This window comes from Amphiura filiformis, chromosome 9 (genome assembly GCF_039555335.1).
Source record: "Amphiura filiformis chromosome 9, Afil_fr2py, whole genome shotgun sequence".
Taxonomy (NCBI): domain Eukaryota; kingdom Metazoa; phylum Echinodermata; class Ophiuroidea; order Amphilepidida; family Amphiuridae; genus Amphiura; species Amphiura filiformis.
The window spans coordinates 56,903,685-56,929,274 of NC_092636.1; the positions used below are offsets into that span (position 1 = coordinate 56,903,685).

The 25,590-nt window shown below is 39.2% G+C and overlaps 2 protein-coding genes across 2 annotated transcripts in view; one reads left to right on the forward strand and one right to left on the reverse strand.

Moving 5' to 3' along the window:
* Positions 1 to 5,443, reverse strand: part of LOC140161214 (type-1 angiotensin II receptor-associated protein-like) — a 51,919-nt gene extending 46,476 nt beyond the window's left edge. Inside the window, exon 1 of the mRNA XM_072184666.1 lies at positions 5,269 to 5,443. Within this exon, the coding sequence (XP_072040767.1) occupies positions 5,269 to 5,355 (87 nt within the window). The 5' untranslated portion in view covers positions 5,356 to 5,443. The remainder of the gene's footprint in view (positions 1 to 5,268) is intronic.
* A 3,140-nt stretch (positions 5,444 to 8,583) lies between these two features.
* On the forward strand, positions 8,584 to 20,408 carry LOC140161215 (uncharacterized). Its single transcript, XM_072184667.1, has 4 exons — positions 8,584 to 8,684; positions 8,782 to 8,896; positions 17,663 to 17,746; positions 18,903 to 20,408. Exons 3-4 carry the CDS (start codon positions 17,674 to 17,676, stop codon positions 19,697 to 19,699), a joined length of 870 nt encoding a protein of 289 aa, XP_072040768.1. The 5' UTR covers positions 8,584 to 8,684; positions 8,782 to 8,896; positions 17,663 to 17,673; the 3' UTR covers positions 19,700 to 20,408.
* The last annotated feature ends 5,182 nt before the right edge of the window (positions 20,409 to 25,590 follow it).

Sequence of the window (25,590 nt, forward strand, 5' to 3'; positions counted from 1 at the left end):
GATCCCCGACACTTGGGGAGTATGAAACCATAAAGGTCATCTGAGGTCAAAGGTCAGGTCAAAATAAATATTGCTCCGATCAGGCTGTAACAACTTGCGGAAATGATCCCTGACACTTGGGGAGTAAAGGTCATCCAAGGTTACAGGACAGGAAAGGTCAAATGAGGTCAAATGTTAAAATAGGCCCGATTGGGCTTAAATGTGATACAAATTATCCTTGATTTGAGATAGCATGAGTAGTCAACTCACGTTTACCCGAGGTCAAAGGTCAAATGAGGTCAATCAGAAGTCATCGCCTGACATTCGTGGCTCGTGAGCCACAGTAGCTCTAGTTATTATTATTAAGCAGTTGCAGACTACAGCATTATACACAGGGGAAAGTATTTGCTTTGATATGATGCATAATTCACCATTCATGACCATACTGATTCCACTCAATTTGAATACAAAGTAGTAAACACTATTCAATTCAGGATTAGATTAGGAACTGACTACACCTGACAGACTCCTGAGATTATTTTGATGTTGAATTCAAGAAGGTTGTAAGTGCTTTGTTATTATTATGCACTTACATGCAAGAGATTCTTGTCTCATTCAAATGTCATCCTGCCATCACAAAGCTAGAGCTATTATTGTGTCAAAGCTACCATGCCTGTCATTTGGTTTTAAGGGCTGGGGTATGAACGTATGGACAGTATTTTCTGTGGGACATGAGAGTACATCAGACATAATATCGAATTGCATTCCGAATACGAAGAATGTCCTTCTGATATATGAAAGTAATTTTGATCTTTTGAAATTCACGATATAGTACACTTTTTTTTGGTGTTTTGGGGGAAATTATCCATGTACGAAAGGTCAAAATTTCAATTGATCGTCTGCTTTTCATCCCGGCTTCATACACTTTAAGTACATAATCATTAGATTTAGAAAGTTTATTTCGAGGACTGTTAAATATTAACAATTTTAAAAATATCAAATTTTAATAATTTGTCATCAAATTTGTACTAATACAAACAAACAAAAATTTGATATCAGAAGGACATTCCTCGTATTCAGAATTTAATTTGATATGTCTGATGTGGTCTCATGTCCCACAAAAACTACTGTGGAAACGTTCATACCAGAGCCCTTATCTTGGAAGCTTTATGAAGTCACAGTATGAACACTAAGCAGTGGAGTAATACTTTCACATTTGAGGGGGACCTGGGGCAAATCACCCGGGGGGGGGGGTGTCAATATATACTGATCCCCCATTACAGCAAATGAATTTAGAAATTTGAACAAAACCATCATTTTTGCCCTGCGCGGAATTGACCCATTTTCTTTTTAAATGGAAAGAAAGCGGACATAAATGGACTTTCGACCTGCCAAAAATCGCTTGGGCCCCCCTTTTGACCTGCCAAAAAATGATTGCCCCCCCTTTTGGCCTGCCAAAAATCTTTGCCTCCCCTATGATTCGCCGCCCGGGGGGTACACATAATTATTGCAGCACCCCTTTATCTTGTTTCGGGTGTATATTTTATTTTGGATTTTAAAAAAATGTGCTGGGAACATACAATGTACTGGTGCTAGACACAAAGTTATTTGGGTGGGAGCTTTAGTACTTCCGCCGTGAAAAGGGGGAGGTGGTGTGTTACCCCGGATCCTGGGTATTAGGGGCCTGGAGCTGCACGTTTAGGGAGCCAGTAAAAAGTCAAGAAAAGGTTCTGTATTAATTAATAGCAAATAGCAATATAGTTGAAACAAGTTGTTGTTTAAAATGAAAAGAGAAAAAGTCAAGAATTTTATTACCCCACCCCCAATTTAGACAGCAAAAAATGCCTGATTATGTGTTCATACCCTGGCCCGGCCCAGCGGCCCGTAATGGCTCTCAGTGCCTAGGTCTGGGGAGCTTACATGTACAATTTTCAGCAAGAGCCTTAGACAATTGCCAACAAACATGTCCCCTTCACAAATGATGTGCCAATAATTCATGATATGACTCAATTTATATCATTTATGTGTAAACAGTGTAAAAAGTATGAAAAAGTGAAGGACACATACATTTGTATATTCTTTACAACATTTTCCGATGCAAAACGATGATTGTACTTCACATTATGCAATTCAATTAAACTGACTTAGGTTGCAAGCAAATCACCATCTTCTCAAAATCAGGCGCTCCATTTAAATAGGCATTTGTGTACATCCATATGCACTTGTCGGCTGCTAGCCTGCTACATGTACATGTATCTCTTTTTAAATACCTAGTAATAAATATCATAATCAACTCAAGTGGAGGTCTCTTCAAATCATCTCCAAGTCACATGGTTTAGGAATGTTAACCATGTGACTTGGGGATGATTTGAAATTAACTCCACTTTTAAAATGAGTCCGTTATTTATTCCTAGTTCAACTAAATATTATAAAACATGTAGCAGCCAACAACAGTCCCCACCCCATCCCGAGGAAATAAATGCCATTGATGGGGCTTGTGATCCTCCCCCCCCCCCCGACCCCCAACAGTCTGAAAATGTAGAAAATTCAATGCTAGGAAATTGTTGAATAATGGCTTGTGCTCCCCACCATCATGGTCGGTCCCCCAATAGGATGACTCATCCTCGCCGAATAGATAAGTAACAGCGTTAGTACGGCGCTGGCAGAGTGATCATGGTGGGTGATGATCTCATCAAATGTTGCTTTAAAAAATCACTGTTCAAAATAGGCAATCTTTGCTAAAAAGATATCATTGAAGTAGGAAGTAACTTTCATCTGACCAAATTCAAACATCTACATCAACTGAAAATATTAAACTAGCACACCTTCAAGTCTTTGCATTAATGACCACTACAGACCCATGAATAACATCACAATGATAAGAAGCTGAAGATCAAGTTTAACTAAATTATTTTTAAAACATGCGTTGCAAAAAACGAACATCACTGAAAAATGATAGCTTAAATCTGGGGGGAGGGTCACTCGCTACTTGACTTGCTACGCACCCGCGTCCATGAAAAGCGTCTAAAAGGGTATGTTTTTCACCATACAGCGTCGTTGACGTCTTTTTGAAAAAGGGGTACTTTTTCAGAAGGCATCGCCATTTAGGGGTCCTTTTTCAGCCAAATCCTTAGACGTTTAGGGTTATTAATATTATTGTTTGAGTGAGTTTGCACTAATTTGATAAAAATCACCACTTTTTAATTGATTCTTGTTACCTTTGTGCATGTTTTCTAGGTCTGCAACAACAAAAAGACACATTGGGTATCAAATTAGCTCATTTTCCTGTTTACGCCACTTAGGGTATAAATTAGATATTTCTCAGTTGATGCCATTTAGGGTATGGTTTTTGCATGTGCTACGCCATTTAGGGTAGGATTTTGCATGTGTTTCGCCATTAAGGGGTGCAATTTGGTTATGTGTAAATTCGCCATTAAAGCCATTAATTACGGTATAACATTTCTTTAAAAATAGATTAGTATTCATTTTCAATAAAATATTAGCATTTACTGTCAGATATGTCCCCTTTTAATTTTGAGCCGAACAAGTGAGGTAAAGCAAAGAAAATCTGAATTTACAACTAGCGCCAATATGCATGTTACTCCGGCGGTTGTAATATACATTGTATATATCAATATGGTACGACCCTCTGGCGTGTGTGTGTGTGTGTGTGTGTCCCACACGCCGTGTACGTAGTACTGTGTTGACATCGCATACGCGTAATATTTCTATCGTAATAATAAAACGCCAGTTTCGGCGGTTTATTCAAAATCTCGGATTTTGACTAAACTACAGCACCTAAAGTCTTGATTTTTGCAGAGAATCTTTGTTTACTAAAGTACATTACAATCGTGTAAAAACCTTAATTTAACATTTTTTTTGAGGCGTTCTCCTCAGCAAATGTTATAATATGGCTTTAAGGGTGCATTTCAGAGGTGGTCGGACGCGGGTGGGTAGCACTTTTGTGTGAGAGTGACCCCCCCCCGAGCTTAAATTTGGTACTGGTAGCCTCGATAGTGTATTTTTATAAATATAATTATTGTGTGCTGCAAATTCAAGAGTTAAGAATAGGCCTAGATAATCACCCATCCCAGACCCACAAAGTCTGTAAACACAACCCTGACCTTTTAAACCCACCCCCATCAATGTCAATGATCCTTGTACATAAATATGCTGTACGGTACTGTAGATTTATTTTTAAAATGATCCAATTTAGGGTGGCTTTTGCTCAGGTCATATCATCAGTCACTCAGGTCAGGTCTAGTACAGCCTACAGGGAACCTACATGGATCGATGACACACATTCGATGGGTGTACAGGGAACCTAGGTACCGTTCACAAACACTTGTTAGGGGGGGCTGATATATGCAAAAAAATTTCATCATGAAAATTTTTCGGGGCCCCTTTTCATATCTCAAAATTTCAGGGCCCCCCTTTTGACATGAAAATTATGGGTCAACCCCATAGAAAAGCATACGAACTCAATTTTCCCAGGAAAATTTGTGGTCAATTTTTTTCAGCCCCCCCCCAATCAGAGGCGTAGCGTCATAGGGGCATGTGCCCCCCCATCAAGTGCGAAATAAAACAAAATCCCATAGGAAAATTGCCAAAAAATGGCTTGTTCCCAATAGGAGGGTCAAAACCAGGGGTAGCATCCTGGGGTAGCATTAAGGCCCGAAAGTCGGGGGTTGTTTTCCCGTGTTTTTCACTCCCGAGCTTGCAGAAAATCCAAATACATGGGGTGAAAATTAAATCTCGGGGGTGAAAAATATTTTGCAGTGTAGTCAGGGGTCCAAAAGTAGAGGGTCAGAGTTCACCCCCGAGCTTGCACATATTCCCAATATAGAGGGTGAAAAATTTATATTTTTTAAATTTAGGGGGTCATTCACCCCCGATAACGCTACCCCTGGTCAAAACTTTTAAGGCCCCCCCTTTTGCATCAGGCCCTCTTAACAAGTGTTTGTGAACGACCAAGTTTTTTCCAATAATCGATATAATATGACAATATCTGTTTTGCCCCGTTTTTTAAGTTTGCGTTGTTGCGAACTAGTCAAGCTTTGTATTTACTAGCTGGCCTCAGTATACACATGTACACAAACACCACATTAATAATTAGCTTTCACTGATACTATGCTATGCTACTCGCATCCACAAATCACTACAAAACTGAGCTGTCACCAGACCTCCCCAACCTCACAGCATCACATGATGTTGTCATCAAAACAAAACGGCCACTTCCGCACACATTCGATGATGCATAGCAATTTTTTTGCTTGAGAATTGTCTTACCTTGAGCGATATTTTGTCCAACATATTTACGTTGACTGTTACCGTGTAGTTCGTATTTTCCATATGAGATGGAAAGGCCTGCTGCATACATGCGCACACAGCCAAAGATAGAAGAAATCGATTGATTTTTACCTTCAGGCAATAACAGAATTATAATGCATGTGATGCTGAATAATGTAGTGGAGGTACCACTAAACCGGGTTAAAACTGACCTTTTACCATAGCGTGTATAGCAAGCCATTTGGATCATAACGCATTGGTTCAAGATACCATGGCCGTACCAGTATGCTTTTGTCCCGGTCCCCGCACTCCGTGCATCCGCGGGTATTCATGCTTGTTGGTGAACTTTAAAAACACCCCCTTTTGCATCTCATTTCGCTAAGTTTTTAGGGGAAAAACACCTCTTTTTTTAGCGATTTCGCGAATTATTTGCCCTTCGACAATACCCCTATTTTCGCTAAAACGCAAATGATATTTCTAATATACTCTTTTCTGGCAGAAACGCGTCGGCTGCTCGATGGAAATACCCTTTTTTTTCAATTTCGCGAACACATGGTTTGAAAAAACACCCCTTTTTTGTGTGTTTCGCGAATCGCGTTTCTTCATCTGAAAACACCCCTTATTTCGCGAAATTTTCGACGAGCATGAATATCCGCGGATGCATGGAGTGCGGGGACCGGGGCTTTTGTGCGATTTTGTCCCGATAATATGGTCCAGAACCATATGGCCCTGAACCATATGGTACAGGAGCATGTTTGACTTATAAATATTTTCAATTTAAGTACATACTCCAGGAGCATGTTTGACTACTTATAAATATTTTCAATTAAAGTAGATAGGGCCTACATGCCTCTGGAGCATGCATGTTTGACTTTGGAGAGCGCTGCGGTACCCGGTATAGTTCCCTCGCCTTGCACTGAGGTCGCGGGTTCAGTGCATTTGGTTTATCCCGATTCCATGCTCGCTCATAGGCAGTCCGGGATCTCCGGTTTCCTCCTGCTTTCAAAAAATCGGTGATTACCGAAGTTGTTTGGCCGTATCAAAAACTCTTCACCCAATGGAATTTGGGGAGCTGCACAGAAAATTGGTGGATGTTACAATCTAAGTGTGTCTAAGGTCTGCGCCAGGTTCGGCTGCAACTGGTCTATGCGATCTGATTGTGATGATTCACCATGGCAGCGAATAGGAGAGAGCGGGGAGTGTTCGCCCTATTTTTTTCTGACCAGCCTAGCGATGTCAATTTTAAGTTTGGGGATGACCTGATTAGAAAGCCCTATATGTCTTGGCTATATATGACAACAAGAACTAGGCCTTACAATAGCAACAGGATAGAGCAAACAAAAACTTGCAAAGTGGCGAACTTGCACCAGTTAAAGTTAAATAGGGCCTATTACATAATAACAATAACATATTCAATGCAAACATTCAGCAAGAGTATATTAGGGCATTCATTTTCTTCTGGGGAGTTACTAAATTTATTGCAGGGGTCGGGGTCAGTGTGAAATGTAGGGGTCTATAAAGTGAGGTAAAACATATTTGCTTAAAACTTCGGGGGGATTTATAGGACATAAACGAGGGTATGAGTAATACTGATACTACATATAACTTGCTTTTCGGTAGTTTTATCTTGTTTAATGGTATAATTATTAATATTTTGCATAATATGCATAATATATAGGCCTACGCTTCAAACGGGGGAAGAACACGTACGAGGCTGAACTTTACCCACACAATTTCTCCTTTTTCAGGAGAAATACGCATAAAAAAATTGCAGCAAGTGTCAACTTGTAATGTAATAATTATTCTCTTCGAACAGAGATAAACTTGTTTTTTGCTATAGACCTGCCCTTTAATGTAAGAAAAAATTGCGTTTTGGTGTAATTTTTTTGTTTTGGTTGCAGTTCGATGAACATAATAATTATGTCACGTAGCTAATATGAGAAGTTTATAATGACCTATGTCACCTAATTTTCCATCACCACCAACTTCCCCGATGGCCGTAGTGAATCACGTGCCGTGGGCGAACCTACCCTAACACTCCCCGCTCTCCCCTACAGCGCTTTGAACCTTTCAAGATCTGGAAAAAGGCGCTATATAGGCCTATATCCGAAATTTATTATTATTTATTTATAGTCGCTGAGGTAAAAATTCCATCATTTATTATAAAAATGTTTTGATAAACTACCCTTTATAGCGCAAAAACCTAATACATCTCAATGCGCATGGACAAATTTCGAAAAAAACCCTAAAAAACTATAAATGTTGTGGAAATCTCACATTGTGTTGAAGCAACACCTAAATATGACCCAAATGGCTTGCCATATCGGAGTTATCCCTGAATGAAAGAGTCATCTCGTCACTCGACAACAAAATAATTAAAATTGACAACGGGAAAATTTAATTGCTTTCGTAATTTATTACAAATGTAAACTTATAAATGTAATATACGCCTATATATGTACTGTTATTTTGCAAGTATAAGCCTTATTTTCAACTTAATGATGAATAAGTCCCGGAATAAGTTCTCATGAAGTGCCACTGATCTGCGAAACCTCCCTCTACGTGCGCGCCAACACCCCCTGTTCATGTGCCAAAAATGATCTTTACCCCCTCCCCTTCAAGTTACAAATGCAAGATTTTGGGGAACCCAATTAATTCAAAAACCTTCCCATTCAGCATGTTCAGTGATCCCAGCGCGTTAAGTGTAAAATAATAATAATAATAATAAATAAATAAAATTGTTTGTAAATTACTTCACTTTGAAGTGTCATTAGGGAGCATTGGGTGAAAATAGGCCTAGGCCTATGACCTTTTTAAAATTGGGTCTTTGGATGAGAGCCAAAAACCGCCTCGAAAATTAAATTTCTGGTTCCATATGGCTTTGTAACTTTGTTGGTTTCAAAAGCCAGTACCGGTAACAAAAGCTATAAATTTGCGTTTTTTGGGTAGGCCTAATGGTGAAAAATTGGTATACTGAGCATCCGAAAGTCGACGGTGTGGCCGGGCGGTGTGGCACCAGAAGCAGAGGAGTGTCAGAGGTATGAATGTGTGACAATAATTGCTTGCCCCCCCGGCCCCCGCCACCTCTCGGCTTGTCAGCTTGCGCCTCCCCTCTCGGCTTTCCACCCCCCCTTTCCAATTATTTTTTACCCTTCCAGTATTAGGGGGCCTAATCGTAAAATTATAGATGCGCAATAATTGCGCATCTATAATTTTACGATTGCCCTGGATTGGCATTAACCAGGTTTAACCAGAGAAGACCTTTGGTTTATAATATTTTTATTGGTTAATAATGCCAAAGGTCATTTATCTGACCTTGTGATTTGTTTTTAAAATAAGGAGCACGTTACCAAAACATTAATCACTCACTCATAAGAATAAAATTCACCATCAACCAAGAAATCGAAGGATATCATGTAAGTCAACGTTAATCCTATTACAAGAGTGAAACATTTTATGTTTTTTGACATGCAATGAAATAATAACAAATTTTATTTGTCTTTTATTTTATAGAAACACAATTAGTGCAGAATTCGGCAGATTTGATTTGTCGCATGCGTGTGAATTTTTACCTTGATCGAATGCCGGCACAGGAAGCAATTTATCACATTTTCCAATGATAAACGGAGTAAGTATAAATTGTAAAGTATGCGGTATATCATGATATGCATTTAAGAAATAAAGGGTAATGCTTTATCCTTTACACCCAAATAATGTGTCCGAGGCAGCCGGCAGTAAAATTAAACGTAAAAACGTCCCATGCAATGCATGCATGCATTGCATGGGCATGGTCCGCGCACACTTGGACTACGCATCTGCAGCGTGTCTTGGACTACACATCTGCAGCGTGGGATCCGTACACTGTCAAAAACATTACTGATCTTGAAAAAGTCCAGAATGCTGCAGCTACTGGCTAGATTCGCGCTTTTGCGCTGCCTTAGAAACAGAATCTCCTGCTTCCACAAGATCCTTCTTCAGTCTTCAGTGCGGTGATCCCTTTGCAGCTAGATGAAGTTATATACCTCATATATAGATTCCTGTCATCTGATTGGTTGAAAGTGCAGTCATTGAATTAACTATGCCCGCAAAATGAACTATGGACCGGTCCATGGAAATGAACTATGGACCCGGTCGTCATGTGCGTCCACGATCAAACTGCGCGTTTTCCCAGCGTAAAATGATATTACGCACGCGTTAATGTTTTCACGCGCTACAAATACGCAGAAATCGCAGATTGTAATCTGTGTGCCGTTCGCATTGAAACTATTAATTTTTCTTCCCAAAATCGATGCTTTTAACCAAACAGATGACAAGAATCTTAAGATTTGTATAAAACAAATATTGACTGCTTTTTATTGGGCATGGTTAAAATTATAGGCCATGGTGATCTCAAAACCATGACTATGCCCTCGGCCACGCCTCGGGGCATAGTCATGGTTTTGAGATCACCTTGGCCTATAATTTTAACCATGCCCCTCATAGCAGTCAATATTTGTATACTATACTGGGATTGGTGCAGGTGCAGCGTCAGAGCCATAAAGGTGCAGGTGAAGAATAAGGTGAAGAACTAAGCAAAGTTGACAAAACAAGACGAAACCGAGGGTGCGTTAAAAAGCCTGGTATGGTGACTACATATACAAATGACTTCGTACCCATGCACAGCATGGGTACGAATAAGCAGTATACAAAGACAGTGTACATGGATATCCATGGAGGAGCTGTCAAAAATTACATATTTCAAAACCAGGATAACTGCGCCCATTATGAAAATTTACACAAACCCATCATTTTCAAAATACAATGAAACCCTATATTCCATTTTTGAAAAATATGATCCCTAATGTTTACTTACTTTTGTTCAGCAAAAACCAAATTCCAGTTTGTCAAATTCATGTCTCAGAATGTTTATATTTTGTAGACTGATAAATGTTTCCATATATTGCACCCAAGTGTCAGTGCTAAACCCCTCATGTGGAGCAAATGATATTACAAGAAGTCAATTTGACCAACCACATTTATAGATTAGGCTGTTCTTCCCCACCCATAATGATGTTTTGAAGCATGACCAAGCAACACCTTTAATCTTCTCAAGGCTAGATGACAGCATGTCATGTTTTAATTGGCCAACACCAAACATGTGATACACATGGCAGACCTAAGCCAAGCTCTTTCAGTGAGTATGAAATCTCTGTTACCAGTGTATTGAAAAGCACATGTTCGGTGAAGTGCATCAAAGAAATAAATTGTTTGTAAAGACTTGATACAGTCTATTAGGCAACATGCTGTACATAAAGGCCTACAGGCTGTAGTTTGCCAAATGAAAATGGTGGCAAGTTTGATCAGAAGAATTTATGTTGTGGAATTAAAACATTTATACATCATTTTGGCAACAAATTTCAACCAAATTGTTATTTTAAAAGGATATTCTTACAGAAGGACTTCTCCTTATCAAGTTTAGCAACAAAAGACATTGGTGAGTAAGTAACTTGTTGTAAAAAAACCTGCTGCACATGGCCATGTCATGGAAATCATGATTTCCTAATTTCCATGTGGATTGTTAATTGATACCATTTTCCGCGTATAGTGACTACAGCAGACTGGAACCCACAGGTACCCGCATCCCTTTGATGGCAGGCAGGGCGGCTTCCTTGAAGGCTATGGTGGTAGAGAGAGTACAGCAGCTGCTGGTAGCTGGTTCCAGATCTTAACTGTGCGTGGATAGTATGAGAATTTGTAGGGTCTATAGTTGCTTCAGGCAAGGAGTACTTTAGCTGGTGGTCATGCCGTCCAATGAATGATGCAGGATGAATGCCTGGTGGGAATCTGATGTTTATGAGTTGGTAGTGGATTTTGTAGAATATTGTAGCTTGAGAAAGTAGGCGTCTGGTGTGGAGAGGATCCCACCCCAAGGTGGTAATAAGGGGGTGACCGATGTTGTTCTTGGTAATCTCCAAACACAAAAGCGGGCTGCAGCTCTTTGTACTTGCTCAAGTTGGTCCACTCCTGTTTTGGTGTATGGGTTCCACGTCTCAGAGGCATATTCCAACTGCGGACGAACAAGGGCTTGAATGTACGCCTTGGCCTTCACTTGTTGTTTACATTGTGTTATTTTTCTTTGTAGTAGTCCAAGTGTACGGCTAGCCTTCTGTCTGATCTTGTGACAGTGGTCGTCCCAGCGGAGGTCATGCGAAATGGTCACACCGAGGTAGTCATGATGATCTACCCTCTCAAGGGGCTCACCAGAGAAAGGTGGTGGCTGATGTTAAGCTTCCTCGTTATTGTTAGGACAGCACACTTCTTGATGTTAAAAGACATCAGCCAGGTAGATGACCATTCGGTGAGAACTTCAAGATCTTTTTGAAGAATGGCATGATCTTCTGGATTGGCAATTTCTCTATAAAGGATACTATCATCGGCAAAGAGTCTCATTTTGGATTGGATATGGTCTTGAATATCATTAATATATAAGAGAATGGCATCATGGACATTGACCACACCAAATACATCGCCCCAAAGCATGAAAGACAGAACGGACCAGAAGAGGACACAACAACCAATACCAAATTTACCAGACCAACACCTATGCGTCGGAAATACAACCAATACAAGATAAGACAGAACAGGCTTTTCCATACAGTGAACAATAAACAAGAAATGGAATCCAATGTTAACATATAATTTCTGCACAAGCGACTGATATCCTATCTTTAGTATTGATGCTTTCAGCCTTTAAATGATAGCAAGAAATGGAAATCGCCCCAAAGGAAAGATTTTAATCGTGAAATTGATCGCCACATCTTATGGATTCACATTATCCTCCGGCAGAAATGTCAAACTGTCAATTACAACGTCTACTAGTGGACTGGTTTTGAAATCCACTCTCATCAAACTAATCAAAACTGTAAACTAAAATTTTATCGAAAAAATCAAAAGAAGAAATACTAAATATTGCTTAGTTTCAATGATGCTTACCGATCGAGTCGCCTTGATGGTGTATTTCCGATCATTTTGCAACATGGTTGAAAAATATTTCCAAGATGCGAGTATCGCCATTATGCATGGCCCGGTAACCTGGATAAAATTTAACGCGCAATCTATCGTCCAATCCTAGTTCACCTGAGTGATCATGTGGTTTGCCGAATGAAACCGAATGAAGCCGAATGAACGGTATCGGTGTCGGAACAAGGATTGTTACTTGTAAACAAATCGTTCGCCGGCACGCGTTTCAAGAAATTAAATTTACGATCTTTTGATAATTAGTTAGGGATCGTTTTATTTTAACCTCTGGCATGAGAGATTGAAAATGTGGGTTAAAGATAAGCCACTCTGTGTTCTCATTTTGCAACCAAAATAGGCTTCTCATAAAGCTTAAATTTGCTGGGACATTATGCTGGCCATCCATGGATTTGAAACATGGCGGATATACCAAGCACCCTCACTACGTTCGGGTCTGTGAGGGTGCTCGACCAGGCATAACCAACACCGACGCTTTCATCAACTCATTTTTCCCACGAACGACCAGAGAGTGGAACATCTTGCCTGCATCCACCATTACTCATCAAACAAATTCAGCTTTCAAGTCTGCCCAGGCTGAATGTAGCGACGGAGGATCCCGACTCCAAAAATAAGACCTCTCAATCACACCTCCAGTTAAAACTTCTGCAGGGAGTATTTGGAGGTATAGCATCCAAGATCCAAGATCGAACGTAAATAATGGGTGAGGCGCAGCCGAACCCATTATTTAAACGTTTTTACTGCCGAGGACACATTATTTGCATGTAAAGGATAATGCTGCACCCTTTATTTCTATTCTATTACCAGAAAATAGTGCGATTTAAAGAGAAAATATCATTTTTTGGCACAAAAATTTTAAGTTGTTTACTTCAAGCTGGACAGCGCGTATCACGGAAATGTTGCACGCGTAACCAAGCGTAATGCTGTGCGTAGAATGTATTACGGCGCTTGACCCATTATTGCAGAATAATGGGCTCTCACGTGACGCGTTTCAACAAATCACAGTGCGCGATTTTGAATAATGGGTCGTGGAGGTAATAGAATAATAAATAAAGTGATTCTCAAAAAATAAAAGTTTTGAATTTTTATTTTTAATGGTAAATATAAACACGATAAACATGGCCGGTATGCACATTATGCATGGTATGGCTATGGCCATTCCTACCTAAATCATTGTAAATGAAATTAAAGACATATCTATAGATAAAAAGACTAAAGTTGATTTTTTATTACTTCCGTGGTCCAAGCTGTGCGCCAAGCGTAGACGACCGTACTACTACTACACACAGAAGAAATAAACAATCACGCTTATTCATTGGCTGATCAATGCACTAGACAACAACCCGGTTGACCCATTGACTTATGTGTATCACATCCCAAGACTTGCGTAATGTACGGAAACAAATTTTTTGTGCATAACATTTTAGGCCTATAGCAAAATGTATATTTTGTCCAATTGTACAGCTACCGTATCGTTTCTACCCTGACCTATAAAAGTTACCTGTTATCAAAGTGTCCGCAAAAAACTGGTCATCGCAAGCATCTTTGATGCTGAAAACTAAGGATATTCACGCAGGGACAGGCCGAAAACCTTACCTCGATCGTAAAATCCAGCCGATGCATGTTATAAATAATTCATTAAATTCATTGTGTAAATGTCAGTGAATGTGTCCATGTATTGTTATTGCACCTGCGAGAGCAGTTGTCAAGCTGAATTTATACTCGATCGCTGGATCACCAGTTCACCACGTGAATTCGCCTCTCAAAAACCTCTACGAGGTTGTTAAGCATCCATTCGAGCACGCTGACTGGCTTAGCAATTGTCAAAGTAGTTTTGTAAACCAATCAGGTTAAACATACTTTACTGGCGGGGTCACATGGGGGTCACATAAATTGCTTACTTACTTGCTTAATTCGAGTGGTGTCCTCGAACTGTGATGGCTTTCCACAACTTCCTGTCCTCCATTGCTGTCTTGAAGTCTGTTGCCTCCAGTCCAGTGTCATCTTCCAGAATGTCAATGTAGGTCAGAGCAGGTCTTCCAGGTTTCCGCCTCCCATGCTTGGGTATCCAATGATCCATTTTTGATGCGGGCTCCTCGCTTCTGGAACAGTGGCCAGCAAACCGGGTTCTTCTTTCCCTGATCTTGTGGCTTATTTTGGGAATATCTCCATATAGGTTTGCATTTGACATATGTTCCTTCCAATGTACATTCAGAACAGTTCTTAGCATGCGGGTGTAACAGCCATCCAGACCCTTTGCAAGTTTAGGGGTGAGGGTCCATGCTGCGCATCCATGAAGCAGCACTGACTCCACTGTTGCAGCAAAGATTCGGAGTTTGAAACTCCTGGTAAGAGTTGACCTCCAGATTTTCTTAAGTTTACTGCACGCCCTCCATGCTGCTGCTTTACGTAACTTTACATCCCTTTCAGTGCTTTTCATCCAAGCGCCTAGGTACTTGAAGTCATCTACCTCCTCTAGTACCACACCCTCATTTGTTGTGATGTTTTCTCTCCTGTTATTGTAGGACATATACTTTGTTTTACTTCCATTCATCTTCAGGCCCACTTTAGCAGCTGAAGTCTCCACTCTATGAAGCAGTTCTTGTGCTTGGTGTATTTCCTCAGACAACAGTGCAATGTCGTCAGCAAAATCAAAGTCTGTCACCACGACTGGGCCAACTCTCCTACTTCGTCTCTTTTCCAGATGAAATCCTAGCTCCTCTTCATTTCCTTCAATAGCTATTCTCAGTGCAAAGTCGAGGACAATCACGAACAGGTATGGGGCGAGGTATCCCCTGAAGTACTCCTGCTAAGATTTCAAACAATTCTGTCTCGCCATCTGGTGATATTACTTTGGCTTTTGTGTTTTGGTACATGTTGCCAATAGCTTCAACAATGAGTTCAGGAATTCCGTAGGCATGGAGTATCTTCAACATCTTGCCTCTATGGATGGTGTCGAAAGCTTTCTTGAAGTCGATGAATGTTATTATCGCTGGCAGGTTATGCGCTTTTACCTCTTCAATCAGCCCACGCAGTGCAAGGATGTGTCCAACAGTCGTTCTACCAACTCTAAATCCATTCTGATTTGTTCTCAGATGCTGGTCAATTTCAGGTCTGATCCTATTAAGTATCATTCTGTTGTAGGTTTTGGCTCCGATGGAGGTTAGACTGCTCCCGCGGTAGTTGTTTCCGGAGCTAAGATCTCCTGTTTTAGGGATAGGAACAATATTAAGTATGGACCATTGATCCGGTTTCTTCCCTTTGAGAAGTGCGTCATTGCAGAACCCTAACACAATGTCATCTAGGTTGCATCTCTTCAGCACTTCTGGAGGTATGTTGTCCTCTCCACAGCTCTTTCCCTCAACCAAAGATGCTTTAGCTTCTTCATATTCTTCTTTGTCAAATGGCCACACTTTAATATCAAGCTCGTCTAAAACTGGTGTTATTTCTTCTTCCTCATCATCGATGTCAGGAGGGCTTCCAAGAAGACCTTTGAAGTGGTTGTACCAATTGGTGACCCTTTCACTTTGTGTATTTCCCTTCAACTGACCTGTACTGCATGCCTTTCTACCAGTGATGTCGTTGATCAATTTCCAACTTTCACCATGTTTGGAGTTGACATGCGCTCTTTCAACCTCTTGCAACTTGCCATTTAGGTCTGCCTCGATGACTTTGTTGTATGCATCATCAAGGTTTTTCTTCGCCTTCTTGTACTCCTCTCTTTTACAATCAGTAGTGTCCAGTTGATATTCCTCATCGCCTCTCCCTGATATGGTCTCTTGCCTTTATGACTCTTGGATCACGAGAAAAGTTTGCCCTTCGAGATCGCTTCTTTGCAGGGATGATCTTCTCAGCTGCTTCCTTGTTGGCAGCGATAAATCGGCTGTACTTATCCGTGGCTGTTTCCTCCATGTCTTCAAGGATTTCAAACCTGTTGTGCACTTCTATGGTGTACATCTTTTGGATATTTCTATCAGTGCTCAGGGATTTCCAATCGAACTGGTTCTTCCTTGGTAAAGTCTTGCTCTTCCTGAGGCTTAGTCTTATTCTTGCCGACACTATTCTGTGATCGGAGCCCACACTAGCAAAGGTGTTGTATGCCTCAGCATTCTGCAGACTGTTCCTCCATTTTCTTCGTATGAGTATATAGTCTAGTTGGTATTTATTGCCTCCTGGGCTTGTAAATGTCCATAATTTTCCAGCTTTCTTGCTTGAAACTGTGTGTTTGCAATGATGAGATTCTTCTCTGTTGCTAGTTCCACAAGGTACTTTCCATTTCTGTTGGTGGTGTCATGGTATGTAAATTTAGTGTCTTCCAGTCCAACTCTAGCATTGAAATCGCCCATCACTATCAAGAGGTTATGAGCTGGGATGGATTCAATGGCTCTCCTCATACTATCGTAGTGATTCTCTACTATGTCTTCATCAGCTACGTTGGTTGGGCAATATGTAACGATGACAGTTGTTGCTGGGTTACCCTGGAAGTTTGCGATGAGAATTCTGCTGTTGTGTGATCTCACACTGGCAAGTGAATTTTTAGCATTTTTGTTCAGTAGGATTCCAACCCCTCCAACTGCAGCTCCCGCATCGTTCTTAGTTGCTGATGTTGTAATCAGTGTCCTGCCCAGTATGTCTTCGTATCTAATTGGTTCATCGTGAATGATAATAAATTAATGATAATAAATTAATACCGTCAAAGGCAATGAATGGTTTTTGCAACCAATCACAAAACAGGTTATATGGCGCCCGTCGGAATTTTGCACACATCCATGACGTCATGCCCCAGTGACATGAGGCTTCGCTTGTATGTAAAAGCGAGCGAGTGGTATAAAGTCAGTTTCACACCTGTGATTTATGAAGCGCATCCACAGCGCATTTGACTGTTCTTTGTGAAATTTTACGATTTTCAGCAACGGGATTCCATGAAATTGACGATTATGTAAATTATTCTGCAGGATCGGTAATAATTAATTTTTTGTTTATTTTGTGAGTAGTGCAAGTTGAAGTTAGTGAGTTTGTGGTTTTGTATGTTATGTGCAAGAGTGTTTTCAGGGAATTTAATGCCTGGGATATGTTTTGTTTAAATGGTTACCACACCCAATGTCAGTGTTGGAGTCGAGTCCTCATCATCCCAGTCCGAGGTGTCCGAGTCCTAGACTATTCCCTAATAATTTCTGATGTCCAAGTCTGAGTCCTCAGTGTCCTTGTCTGAGTCCGAGACCTCAAGTGTCAAATTTAAGTCCTAGGGTTTTCACCAATACAAGGGGCCTATATCAATGTATAGTTAATAAAAATTTGATTTTTCAGTTCTATATTTGTTTGTAAATCATATTTGCTAATTCTCTAATTCGGGTGTTTCTCTCTGTATCTGTATCTATAGGTAAACTGAGGATGGCAAGTCAGTTGAGTGGCCGGTGGATAATGAGATGGGTGTTATGTGGACATCACATCAAGGACACTAATAGTAAGTAGAAACTAGCCACTCTACAGGTGCAAATGCCTAGCAAGTGTATGTCCAGTCATTCAGACTTGTCATGTAGCCGCAATATTGATTAAAATAATCAAATTAAAGTCCATTACATAGTGATATATAGTAGAAGCAGTGGCCTAGCCAGATTTTCTGAATGGAGGGGGCATGGCTTGAAAAAGTGGGGAATTTGGGAAACTCGTTCCCAGGAAATATTGGTGTTTGAAGGGAAATTCTGGTATTTGGAAGGAAATTGTGTCTTTTTTTGTATATAAAAACATGCTATACATTGTGGGAAATTTAGCTTGCTTCCTGGGATTTTTTCAATCGGGGTGAATGTACCTGCAAAATGACAAGTATTCATCCCAGTGACATCTCCCTCCTTCAGCAGCTTTCAGTGACACACTGGGCAAAATTGCACAATAACTGAACTGGGACAAATGTGCATATTAATGTGCAATTTTAATGCTTAAATGGGCCAAAAAAGAACACAAAGATTTTGGCCAATTGTTTTTTTTTTATATGAGCTGTCGTTACACACAGTCCCTGGACTGTTGTGTACCTATGACCTGTAAATACTGCTGAACCATGATCACTGATATGTTTTTTTCAGCAGAAACAACATCCTTTTTAAATTTAGCTGGTAAAAGAGGACTAAGTTGACAAATAAAAACCCTGTCTACAGGTGGGTGGACTTGCCATGTAGGGTCGGTCAGGTGTTTTTTTCTGGAAGATGCTAAATGACCCTCAGTCATCACAGAAAGCTTGACAAATCTGAAAAAAAAAATTTTTACAAACATATTTTGAAAATTTCCTGTATTTGTAAGAAATCAATCCACATCAGCCAAAATCTGGCTGTTTGTAATTGCATGCAGCAAAAAACAAACAAACAAAAAACCCCACAAAATTCGAGTTGGTTAAGCATATAGAACATGTTTTTTTTTCTTTATGGCCTAAAAAATGTATAAAAAGTTTTTTTGCAAAACTGGCATGTAGTAAACACAGGTCATAGCAATTTCAAATTTCAATTGCTAATTTGCTATTATTTCATAGAATTCATATACAATATATCTGAAACCTTTTACCAGCAACTTGAGAAGTGTATTCAGCAGACATTTAATTCTTGGCATATATTTTTATCTTCTTCTTACAGATCTGCTCAAGTTGAAGTATCATACAACCACTGCATGTCTATCTGACTCCTATATGAGCCATAAACATGACAGTCAAATCTCTTCCCAGCATGCACCTGTCTATACATCCCATCATACACCTAGCAAGGAAGTGACGCAATCTAGAGTCAATAGAAGCTCTTATGCGAAGACAGTGGAAGAACTCCAGCACAAGATTTCACAGCTATCAGTAGCATCGCCTCTCCCTTCTGGTTTGTATTTATCACCACTGCCAAATGTACAATACAAATTACCAGCTCATGTTAAAAATGAATTGATAGAACAGATTATTGTCGATCCAGCTGTGAATAATGTAGTCCGAGAATGCCCAACTATTGTACCGGACACAGAAATTGAAGATCCAAGAAATATGGACAACATCATAGACATGCCTCCATTTAGAGAAGAGTCAACTAAACAGGCAAAAATAACTAATATCATTTTGATAAGAAGGAAAAAGATGAGAAAGCACAAACTCAAGAAGCTACGGAAGCGAATGAAGTACTTGACACGTCTGATTCTTACTCGTCGCAAGAAGAAGAAGCGCAAGTTGTGGGAGGCGCATCTGGAGAAATTCAAGTTTAAGGAACTTACGGATGAGATGATAGAGGAATACATGGCTAGGATCAATATTAAACGGGAGTACATGACAAGGTACATGAGGAGTGAAGCTGGCTTGTCAAAGAAAACTAAAGTGAAAGTTATTAAGCAACCACCACCACCTGCTGGTCCAATAACCCCTACCCCAATATTGCCTCCAGGGGCCATGAGAAAGTAGAAAATGCTAACAGGCCTAACACCTACCCCAAGATTGCCTCCCAGGGCCATGAGAAAGTAAACTATGATTTAATTAAGCCGAGATTTATTTAGTTGGAGGTATGTGACCTGACCTGATCAATAGCCTCATCCCCACTTTAATGTACCTTTTCGAAACTTTTGATATCAGAAGAAAGCTCATATTTTTCTCATTACCCCAGTAACATTTTACACCCAAGATATATTTAGTTTAGATAGTGTGAATTATTAATGGGAAAATTGGTAACAAACCATCACCAGAAGAATATACTTTTGTAAAGGACATTGTTCATACACCTTCTTGCTTGTAATGTAGAACTGCTGGAGCGTGGGGTAATATGTGATGCGATCAAGCAAAATCAGTCGGAACTCGGATTCTTTTTTCAGTTTCTTATAGGATAGTAAAAAGTATTTACTAACCTGGATTTTGCAAAAAAAACCCCATTAAAATTGAAAAACCTTTTCCAAAGATATGTGCAATTAAAGAGTTTCCAAAACAAGAGGAAACATGAGGAAATAGTTCCTTGTTTGGCTATATCTCAAAATCAATATTTCCGAGTTCCGACTGATTTTGCTTGATCGCATCACATATAATTCTGCATTTGGTAACAGATTGTTTTAATGGTAGGCCTTAACGTAAGATATGAAAAAATGGGATAACCCACCAATAATAAATCTATGAATATTCTCAATCATCCAGGTAGTTGAATAAAGTTAGATTAGGTTATAAATCTTTGCAACTGGACTTACTGTTTTGTTCAAACTACACCTATCCGTTCTTTCTCTGGCAGCTTCATAACGCCTTTTATCCTGAAAAGTATGCTTATTGACTTTGAGGTGCGATAAAGGATGAATCACACTTAACCCTGAAAGAGGGGTGAAGGAAGCAATATATGTTCGCAGGGAGGAACCAACTTGAATCAAAGTTGGGGGACTACGCCACAACCTGTATTCACAGCTACGTAACCAACGATCAGGAAAACTCTATGTTCCAGTGTGACGTCTTTATCCTACCAGTATGTGACGCCACAGGTCAATAACACAGAGCCAATTCACATCACTAGGCCTGATGAAGCGTCAGAGATATGACGTGATACTGTAGTCAACAAAAACAGTAAGTCCAGTTGCAAAGATTTATAACCTAATCTAACTCCACCAATAATAACTTCAAGGAGAATAGGAGACTATATTATTTGACATGTTAATTGCAATTCTGGGTAAAAACCACATGTGCCTGCTAACGGTCAAAATTTTTTTATCGCATGAGGTGAAAGGGCTTTGGTAGTAGGTTACAAAAAGTCACATCAAAAATTCCTCCGGAGCTTGTTGCTATAGCAACGGCAGATTTTATGATTTTGGCGATTTTTGCTTATTTTGGGGTGAAAATAAGGGAAAATATGTACTTTTTTGAATCGCTCCTGACTTTATATTTGAGGTCACATTAAAAAAGCAACCTTACCACCATAAAGTAATATCTTTGTGCTTTCCCCAGATGCAAAAAATATTTCAATAATATTTCCCTATGTGCAATTTTAGGGCTGGGCAACATTGCCAATTTAGCACTTTTGAAACAAGTACCGTCGGATCCGTAGCGGTCGCTGCGGGACAAGGAATTCAATTTTGCAGTGTTGGTGTCTTTGAAGCAGGTTCAAGTTAAATTCGGGAAAAAAAAAATTTTAAAAAAAAAAAAAATTAGGAAAAAAAAAAATTTGAAAAAAAAAAATTTAAAAAAAAAAATTTTGGAAAAAAAATTTCAAAAAAAATTAAAAAAAAAAAAAAAAGGAAAAAAAAAAAAATTAAAAAAAAAAAAATTAAAAAAAAAAAAATTCGGAAAAAAAAAATTTGGAAAAAAAAAAAAAATTAGGAAAAAAATTTTCCAAAAAAAATTTCGGAAAAAAATTAAAAAATTTTCAATTTCCTTAATTCTCTTCAAATTTCCCCTCATTTTCCCAAATTTCGGATGAAACTCTTTTCCAGTATGGGGCGGTATAGGCCCTCCCCTCACCGAGTATCATAGCCATGCGACAAACAATGTAGACGTAACAGCATTTTTTAGCGTTTGTTACTAACGGACTAACGGACGGACGGACGGACAGACTAACAGACGGAGAGACATGGTGACTTATAGAGCTGCTACCCGCAGCTAAAAATGCAATTTTTACCCTATCTTTGAAGTCTAAAAACTAATTTTGCTTGAGCACCTAGAATTATTTCCTCTTTGTTGGTACTTGGGCAGACATTGCCCTTCCAAATTTGGTAAAAATCTCTGGGGCTATTTGACCTGTAAAGCCAGTGTTGCCAGAAAGTTTGATAATTTTCAAAAATGCATTTTTGAAATAATGCATTTTCTACATATTAACTCATGTAACCTTTAATACCACCAACTTAATTGAAATATTTACACACTTTGCACACATGATTAGACACACATTGCAACGGAAGCAACACTTTGAGGCTGGGAACAAGTTCTGTCCTGCAAAATCCGGTATTGCCAGAAAATCATATTTTATAAATCCAAATTTCCAATTTGTGCGTTTTACAATTATTTATTCGCTCAATTTTATACTATCAATGTTTAGTTGAATAGAATGTGCATTTAAACATCATCTGATACAATAGAGATTCACATGGGCGAGTTTCTCGACAGGTGGCTTAGTAAGCCTTAGGCTTAGGCGTCCTTGAGGATACTAAGCTAGTTTTGACCAAAAATAGTACCGTAATTTTTACATGGGAAATTGTTTTGAAAAATGACATATGCATCTTGGAAAGTGTATCAGCTTACTAAGACATGTAAGATGGATGTTTGGATCAAAAAAGTAAATCACAACATTTTCCTTTGACCTATGGTTTTTGACCCATGACCTCTCTTGGAATTCATAAGTAGGCCTAAAATGCAGGTTTTTAATGATTTTGGTCATTTTTGGCAAAAATGGACCCTTTTTAACAACCATCTCAAACAGGTTTTGATGGTGTTACCAGATTATATGACAATTAATTTACCCATACCCGTAATTTTTGAGTTCGTCAAAACATGCGTGCATTTGTTTAAAAATGTAGCCTGGTAAAATGAATGATACGCACAATAAAAACTTCAAACTCCCATGGGGGCATCAATATTGACGTTTGCATTATTTGACACCCTTATTTAATTTCTTCCCTAAATTTAGACATACGTTTGTTGTTCCGATGCCTTCAATTTGACTTCTACTTCTACGTTGATACAGGACCTGTTGTCCAGGGTGGAAAGGTAACATGACATGTGTTCACATCGAAACAACCGTGCAGACAATATTTATCATGTTTACAATGCAAGTAAAAATCCAACTGGTGATGAAGCTAGAGGCCTGATGGGCTGTTGCAATTAAAACACTCCCTATTCCCCCATTTCCCCTAGTTTCTAACACAATCCTCAAGATAAATCTATATCCGTATGTGTACATGCTATCAATTTGGTTAAAATTGCCATGTATCATGTTATCATGTCGGTGGTATCAAAGTATCATGGTATGATCATTGGGTGGGAGGGAGAAAAGATATAATACATATTACCCTAAAGGATGTTGAGGTTGAAGGTCATTTAGGGGTTGAATTTAAAATACCTGTGATTGGGCTCAAAGTTGGTGAATATAAACCGAAAGGGGAACGTGTTAAAAATACAGCAGAGGTCACTTCAGGTCAAACATCATGCACGGGTCAAATTTCAAAATTCCTCTGATTAATTTAATTGTGAATAATAAATTCCTAAATAACATTTGACACAAAAGAAGATCTCTCTTACTTCCATGTCCCTACTAAAGCTAGCTTCCCTTTGAAAGGTCTGATGTTTAACATTTGCCCTGAAAGACTCACAATTTACATTTTTCCTCCTCCCGGGATGCCCAGGATCAGGGATGTAAGGATGTGATCAACTGTGGAAGATAACATTCGATGGTCTTTATAATAAAACATGAAGGATCTAAAGATTTACCAAATCCTGCATACCAGAAAAATATTTATGTATGTGGGCCTTGATCTTGGTCACATCCGGTCCACATTGAGGGGCGAATAAAGTGGGCCTATAGAAGACCGGGATAGAAGAATTCATTGAGCCAAGTGATGGTCACAATTCAGTCGGCCATTACTGGGTCCCGTCTGCACCAAACTGGTGTTCTTACTGCCCAATTGGGCATTGATGGAATGTAGTTTCATATCCCCACCAAGGCCCATGCAGGGATTCGGGGTAGACCCGCCCTCCTAGCCTTCCAGGAAAGAAGAGAAGAGAAAGGGGAAGGGGAAAAAGAGAAGAGAACAGGGAGGAAAGGCGATTATTTTAAGCATTGTTTGAAGACGGGTCCTCGTCCTAAAAGCATGTGAAAATTACTATGGACTCGCCAATATGCAGGGCCCGTTACACTTTGCCACCAAAGTCAGTATTAAGACGGACTCCATACTGACTTCATCGATCTATGCATGCGAGTCTCAAGGTTTGTAAATTGGGTTGTTTAAATAATGCAAAAATCTGCAAAATGGCTTGAATTGGACTTTCATTTTACAAAATTTTCCAACTTCTGACACCCCTGCGTAATCATATACAAGTGGCTATTTTCGCTCCTGCTTTCGCGCATTTGTCAATAATGTTTAACACCATTTATAGGCCTACAATAATAGGGAAAAACTTATCCACGAAAGGCTTCATGGACCGCTCATTTTACAAATTTTTGGCTTTTTAAAACTAAAATCATTAACAGGATTATCATAAAGCCTACAAAAATTGTTTGATTGGCATAACATTTTAAGCTATTAGGAGAATTCTAAGAGAAGACAGTTTCCATGGAAACAGCCATTTAAACCCATTTTTTGTTAATTTTACTGGGAAATATTAGCTCTATTTTACAGATATTTGCTTAAAATGAGCATTCATGGTCGCGTTGCCATGGAAACTGCATACTCGTTGAATTCTCTCAATAGCCTAAAATTAAAGAAGTCCTATTTATCAATAAAGTTAAGTATAGTTTAAACTTTTGTAATACAAAAAATGGCTAAAAATGGTTAAAAAGGGTCAATTTTTGCCAAAAATGACCAAAATCATTAAAACCTGCATTTTAGGCCTACTTATGAATTCCAAGAGGTCATAGGTCAAAAACCATAGGTCACAGAAAAATGTTGTGATTTACCTTTTGGATCTAAATAATTTTGGAGCTGATACACTTTCCAAGATGCATATTTTTAAATTTCCCATGTAATAATTACTATTTTTGGTCAAACTAGGCTTAGTATCCGCAAGGTCACCTAAGCCTAAGGCTTACTAAGCCACCTGTCGAGAAACTTGCCCATGTGTCTGAACCTCTATTGTATCAGATGATGTTTAAATGCACATTATATTGAACTAACATTGATAGTATAACCTTCACGGAATAAATAATTGTAAACCGCACAAATTGGAAATTTGGATTAATAAAGTAAGATTTTCTGGCAATACCGGTTTTTGCAGGACTGGACTGGTCCCCAGCCTCAAAGTGTTGCTTCCGTTGCAATGTGTGTCTAATCATGTGTGCAAAGTGTGCAAATATTTCAATTAAGTTGGTGGTATTAAAGGTTACATGAGTTAATATGTAGAAAATGCATTATTTCGAAAAATGCATTTTTTGAAAATTATCAAACTTTCTGGCAACACTGGCTTTACAGGTCAAATAGCCCCAGAGATTTTTTACCAAATTTGGAAGGGGCAATGTCTGCCCAAGTACCAACAAAGAGGAAATAATTCTAGGTGCTCAAGCAAAATAAGTTTTTAGACTTCAAAGATAGGGTAAAAATTGCATTTTTTCAAAAGTGCTAAATTGGCAATGTTGCCCAGCCCTAAAATTGCACATAGGGAAATATTATTGAAATATTTTT